Source organism: Pistacia vera, unplaced genomic scaffold (genome assembly GCF_008641045.1).
Source record: "Pistacia vera cultivar Batoury unplaced genomic scaffold, PisVer_v2 Contig683, whole genome shotgun sequence".
Classification (NCBI taxonomy): domain Eukaryota; kingdom Viridiplantae; phylum Streptophyta; class Magnoliopsida; order Sapindales; family Anacardiaceae; genus Pistacia; species Pistacia vera.
The window spans coordinates 9,173-15,947 of NW_022196538.1; the positions used below are offsets into that span (position 1 = coordinate 9,173).

A 6,775-nucleotide genomic window follows, 5' to 3' on the forward strand; every position below is an offset into this window, starting at 1 on the left:
AATTTCGGTCTTCGCCGGGGCGAAGAATAGTCTTCGCCGCGACAACGTTAGCTTTGTAATGGCGGTGTCGGCTTTGTAATTTTTTGCCGCGGCGACGGGTCAGCTAAAAAGTTTAGTCAGGTTTCTAGAGAATTCTCCATAGGGGTAAAATGACCATTCTACCCCTAATTAGTAGGAAAAATGGGGAGTGAATTATAAGGAAATTTTATGGAGAATAAGTTAGAATGGAGGTGTGTTTGTAATGAATCAAAGGATAAGGATGGAGTTTTCAAGAAAGAGCAAGGGCAATATGGGAATGAATGAAGATAATTTGAGCTAAAAATGGGTTAAGCTTAGTAAACCCTTCATTCTTCATCTTCCACCGCCTCTTTCATTCTCCATTTCCTCTTAACTTTTCCTTCAAGCTTTTAAGGATTTTTGAGGGTTTTTAGTTGGATCTTGGTAGATAATTAATCTAAGACATCCTAAGGTAAGGATTCTTGCTTTAGATGTGAAGTTTTGCATATATTTGTATAGTAAACTCTTGTGGTGTTATTGTTTAAGGGGTTAGGGAAGAGACAAGCATTTTAAAGGAAAGGAAAGTGCTAGTGAGATCTCTCCATTACAAGGTAAGTAAATCTCAATCCAAGATGCTATTTGAGAACTCTTTTGAGTAGAGATTTAGTAGAAATTGTGTATGCATGTTAGATGATATGTTATTGAGAATTGAGATGGAGATGAATAATTGCTTTGTGGTTGTTGAATACACTTCAATTATGAGAAGTGTGATGTGTGATGGGAATGTAGTTTGAGATGAAATTGAAAGAGATTGAGAAATCTTTTTGGAAGTGTTATGTTGTGACATGGATTATAACCTTGGGAGGGAGTTTCCTCCCATTTTGGATGGTTCAAGAGAGGGATAGAACCATAGATAAAGTAGAGTTTATGTATGCACACTAGTTGTTTGATGAAATGACTAAGAGAATCATGAGTAGTAACCTTAATTCTTGCAACATTGCATGTTGACATTTCATGAGTGCATTAGTGGAGAAGATTCATTGTGCATTGAGAATTGGCTTGAGAAAGAGTAGAGAACTATGTGTATGAACTAAAGTAGGGAGAATGAGAAAATATGAAAAAGGGGTTAGTGCTTTGTGATCTCCACCCGATAGTGATGAAAAATGGGTTGGTGCTTTGTGATCTCCACCCAATAGTTACGAAAAACGGGTTGGTGCTATGTGATTTCCACCCGAAAGTCATGAAGAGTGGGTTGGTGCTGTGTGAACTCCACCCGGCCGTGCCTCCGGTAAGATGAGGCCGTGACAATAGCAGAAGTTAACTAAGAAAGCTGTGTGAAAGAGAAAATAAATGAGATGAGAAAAAGTGTAAGGAAAGAATTAAGAGAAAGAGTTACGGGGACAATCGAGTAGAGGATTTACTTACTGAGCATTATTTTGTGCTCACCCCGTTGTTTTTCTTTGTGATTGAAGGATCTAGGTGAGAACGCGGTTGGATGGGCGTCGGCAAGCGAGGAGCAATAGCTACATCGTTCACTGTGTTAATGACATTTTGTAAATGATAGTTTATTTTGTATAAAGAATGTTTATATGTAATAAAAGAAAATTTTGGGCCCATTTACTTTTACTAATATAAATATATTCTACTTGATATATTTCTATGAGTATCCTAGTATGAAGCAGTCATTACACATTTACATTTTAATAATAATAAATTTTAATATGTGAATCTAAAATTATGTATTAGGTATAAAACTCAAGGCATTAATGTGTAAGCATAATTTATCTTTCAAATTGAGACCACACTTCTATAGTACCCGTCCCCCCTCCAACAATTGGCTAGAATTTTATTTATCCTTATACACGCATTGAGATAGTCTGTTCTACCAAATGATTCCGATATCCTACCAAGACAAGGCGAACGCCTGACGAGCTCCAAGCGGGATTACACCCAGTGGGAATTGGTTTGGGTGGGATTATGTTTACACTAGGCGAGTATTGGCCTAGGTGGGACTGACTTTCAAGCAGGTATTAGCCTGAGATTGATTATCAGGCGAGTATTGGCTTGAGATGGTTTCACTAGATGGGAATTGGCCTAGGTGAGTATCTAGTTGTTTGTCTGTATTAGGGACCTTTATGAGGGGGTATAGTGTGGTATGGATTCAGTAGTGGTATGGATGATATTTGGATGCCTAGAGGGTAGACTTGGGCGGGACTTCATGTGATATCATATTATGACACCCACCCAAAAGGTAGACTTGGGTGGGATGAGGATATGCCATCCAAAGGGTAGACTTGGTTGGCCAAGTTGTTTCACTGTATTAGGGACTTATATATGAGAGGTATGACTTAAGTCTTGGGGTACTGGTGTGGCATGGTATCAACATTGGCATGTTTTCAGTATCAGTATGGTTTTAGTATTTGATATAAACACCATGTGAGTGAGCATTATATAAATCACCATAGCATCCAATAGTGCAATCATGTTTTCAAAAGTAAAAATTATTTTCGTATAAAATGTATTAAGGATTTATTCAAATTACAGTTTCTAGTTTTGTTTTCAAAATTTATCAACCTCCTTTCGAGATCCCGAGTCCCTACGTGACCCAAACAATGAATATTAACAATAATACATTATCGATACCTCAAAATGAACTGATCCAATTTCTAAAAGGAAAAAATTACTTTAGACATGTTCATAAATGAAGCATGAGTTGTGAAGGTTATCGAGGATGTAGTTCGGTGGTGGAGGCCTCATTTACTGCCATTGAAAGACTTTCACTCTAGGGTTGAGTTTTTTCTTTAATTCCTGATGATGTGTTTGATATGGTTCTGTGCATATAGAATGCCGGTTGTGAAGGTACTAGAAGAGTATGGGAGTGGCTATTAAGCATTAGTACAACTGAAGCCATTGTTGGTCTGTTGGCTACGTTTTCTTGAACACATAGTAACCCAATGTGAATGCATCTTATTATTTCACTCCTTGAACCAGTGCTCAAACTGGAATCTATGATATTTGTTGTTCCTTCCCTCCAATTTGTCTATGTCTGCAAAATAATAATAATAATAATAATAATTTTAGGCATACATGGAGAAAGAATTACTTTTGCCCTATCCAATCATGTTTATAGTTCCAGAAAATTGAATTTCTTTTTACTCACAAAGCTTAGAAGGTCTTCCACATTCTCTCCTTTATGGAAACTGTTATTTCTTTGACCACTGACAATCTCAAGAATTAGTACTCCAAAACTAAAAACATTTGACTTAACTGAAAATTGTCCGTGCATTATATACTATGGAGCCATGTAGCCATTGCATAAATAATAACACCAATAGTCATTTAGATTTCAATGGTTAGGTATGATTTTTTCTTTGACTTAAAGCTTTAGAGTTATCATCCCTAAATCTGAGGCACTTACTAGGTTCCGACAATTCTACTTGTTTTGGCTTGAGTTTCATCTTGTTCAAACAACCTAGCCATGCCAAAATCTGCAATTTTAGGGTTCATCTCAGCATCCAACAGAACATTACTGGCTTTTAGATCATGATGAATAATTAGAAGGCGAGAGTCTTCATGGAGGTAAAGAAGTCCTCGAGCAATACCTCCAATAGTTTTATAACGTGTTTCCCAATGTAATTGTGGACGCTTCATATGATCTGCATGTTCACATAGAATGATTCTAACATACTTAAAAAAAAAAAAAAAAAAATTAGTTGTTTTTCCCTTGATTGCAACCAAATTAATTGAATAGACTTGTATCTAGATAACCACTGACTCCTGAGATGTTTAGTGTTCACTTATAATTAATGTACACTAACTAAATTGAATGATTATAACTACAATAACTGATCATACATATAAAAAATGAAGTGATCCAGGCTAGCATTGGGCACAAACTCATAGATGAAAAGTCTTTCTTTTCCCTCCGAGGAGTAACCTAGAAGCCTAACTAAATTTCGGTGTTGAAGCTTTGCGACTAACAAGACCTCATTCTTAAATTCTAAATCTCCTTGTCCTGAACCCATAGACCGCCTTTTCACAGCTATTTCTTGTCCAGTGGAAAGCTTACCCTGAAATTATCGGAATGCACTATTAAAATTTGAACTTCTTGATTTAATATGCTGAGACAGGTAAATAATTTGCTTTATTACTACCTTGTAAACAGAACCAAATCCTCCTTCTCCAAGCTTATTTACATCAGAAAAGTCATCTGTTGCTGCTCTGGTGATATTGAATTGAAATTGCAAGGCTTCCAGTACTCTACTTATTTCATCCACAGCTTCACCTGCAAGGACTATAGTCAGCTTAAATGCAAATGAAGTAACTGCGCTATTTAAACATCAATTAGCAAAAAGGATATCGAAGAGTGATTGTATTAACAAAACATGCATTTTTTTTCATGACTCGCTATAACTTCTACAAAACATAAGATTCTTCTTTAAGGTAAATTAAGGAGTGATCATCACAAAATATCAGCATACACTTTGTACAAAGTTAAATATACTGAGGGGAAGGTTTAATTGAATGTTATCATCGCCTCCAAACGTCACTTACTTTCAACTTTTTCCTTGGCTTCCTCTTTCGTAGAAAGATACAGATGCAGATGATAAGTATTCTCAGCACTAACTACGTGACAATGATGCTAATGACAGTCCTAGCTGTGTTACCACCATTTCCTATAAAAATTGGTGATAGCTTTTCATTTCAGAAGAAATGGAAAAACAGAATTCTCGTCTGTGGATTAGAACATATACAAAATCGAAAAGGATGTCCTAAATGGAAATCTACCTTGGTTTGGTTAGATACCGGCGGTAATGAATTATTAGTTGGATCAAAGAACCGCTCAATCTCAAACCACAAAAGCAGCTGGGTTTATACACTCTCCCTCATATCTTCCCTCCACAACATCCTGGAATTCTCTAATAGCTTCATCTAAGCAATCAAGCACTGCAGCTCGTCAAATCAGGAGTACACTGCACAGTCCTAATTATCTAAACTTGCTATTGTATTGCCAGTGGCAAACTTAGACGAGAATCCCGAGAAGCAGTCGTGCTTCTTAGGCTCCTTGCAAATTTTGTAGTGCCTAGTTGAACTCTTTCACATCGCCCAAAACATTTCTTACATTGTGGTCGCAAACGTAGGTTGAGTCAAGCACACATTGATAGATTTGTTGGAGTATCGTAGCATGCATATATCATACCATCCATTGCTTACTTTTGGTTGGGACAGACCTGTGGATCTTTAAGTAGCGTTTCTGACGCAACGTTGACAGACATCCACTGTAAGATCTCTTCTACAACAGCAATCGAATTTACTTGGTCAGGTTCTTGGCCAAAAGACTCATGATAGAACCGATAATTTATGGTGTTTGAGGTGATGGAGAGAGGGTGCTATTAAGTTGTTTGATAGAGACTATTACTTGTATAAGTACCACTACTATTTGAACATAATTTGTAGCTGAAGTCTTTATGAGCTATGGAGAGAGCAAATGATGCATGAGAATAAGAGAAGAAAGTAGTCTTGAATCCATTGTTCACTCTTTGCTTGAACCAGTAATTTTTGTTGGTTTTTATGCAAAGCAATATATGATCGGGGGTCCTTAATGTTGAGGGTAAATTCTTACTTTCTTCACATCAGAAAATTTATCATTTTTCGCTTCTCTTGTCATATTCTCTTTGTCCTCTTCATATTCTCTTTGTCCTCACACATACATGTTTGACCATGTCAATGTCTTTGTTAAGCAGTAAGTTGTATATTAAGCAGTTAAGCATAGTTGTATGTTAAGCTGCAAGTTGTATAGCTGTGTTATTATTAACCATAGTTAGTTAAGTGCATTTAGTTGGTTAGTTAGCAGCAGTTATTGTATTAAAGATTCGTAAAAGGCATTATACAGAATAAAGAACAATATATTTTCCCACAATGCTTCTTCTTCGATTGCTCTCAACATATTCAACATAGTATTAGAGTAACAAATTTTATGCAAAATCGGTCAATCAAACTCGAAATTAAGCTCAAATTTCACTTTGATTAAGTTCAAAGGAGCTTGAAATTCTTACCGTCTGCAGATTCAGCTCATCTTCTTCTAGCTTCAACTCGTCTTCTCTGTTCCAATTCTTGCGTTCTTCAGCTTCAGCTCGTCTTCTTCCAACTTCAGCTCGTCTTCTTTAACTTTCAGTTTGCTCTCTAAAGCTTCAATCTTGCTAATCTGATATCGCATCTTCGACTGAAAATGTGTATTCCTTCGATTGACTCCAACTCTCCCCTTTATGTTCACCCTCAGATACACCTGGTTCTGTTCTAGTCTCTGAGCAGCTACAGGTACTGGAATTACGGGATATGGAGTAAGGCAATGATTATCTCCTTGTGTGCAAAAAATAAGCTGTTTTGTCAATGAACCTACACAAGGACCTTTGTTCACTCCAATTAGTGCCACAATGGAACGATGTAATTCATTGGTGCTTGCGTGGATATCAACTCTGTATCAAAGGAAATTTTTAATGGGATTGTTTACTCAACTGACTTCTCAAGTTTGGCAAGACTTGAAGAGCAATATCATAAGGTTAATGGACTCAAATCTTTGTCTTCACCGAGAAATTGCCAATCTCATGCAAGAAACAAACACACTGTGGTAGTATACTACAACAAACTTAAGTCTCTTTGGGACGAATTGGATTCACTAGTGCTACCTACACCAGATAGTGTTTCTGCAAAAGCATTTCATGAGCACATTAATTAGCAGAAGTTGTTACAATTTTTAATGGGCTTAAATGACTCATAT

At 36.7% G+C, this 6,775-nt stretch overlaps 1 protein-coding gene across 1 annotated transcript; it reads right to left on the minus strand.

Moving 5' to 3' along the window:
• Positions 1-2,779: 2,779 nt before the first annotated feature.
• LOC116113554 (cysteine-rich receptor-like protein kinase 29) lies at positions 2,780-6,214 on the minus strand. The gene is given in 7 exon segments (XM_031399701.1): positions 2,780-3,043; positions 3,158-3,309; positions 3,417-3,676; positions 3,853-4,067; positions 4,152-4,282; positions 4,548-4,673; positions 6,091-6,214. Coding segments are annotated over 7 exon segments (1,272 nt in total).
• Between the last annotated feature and the right edge of the window lie 561 nt (positions 6,215-6,775).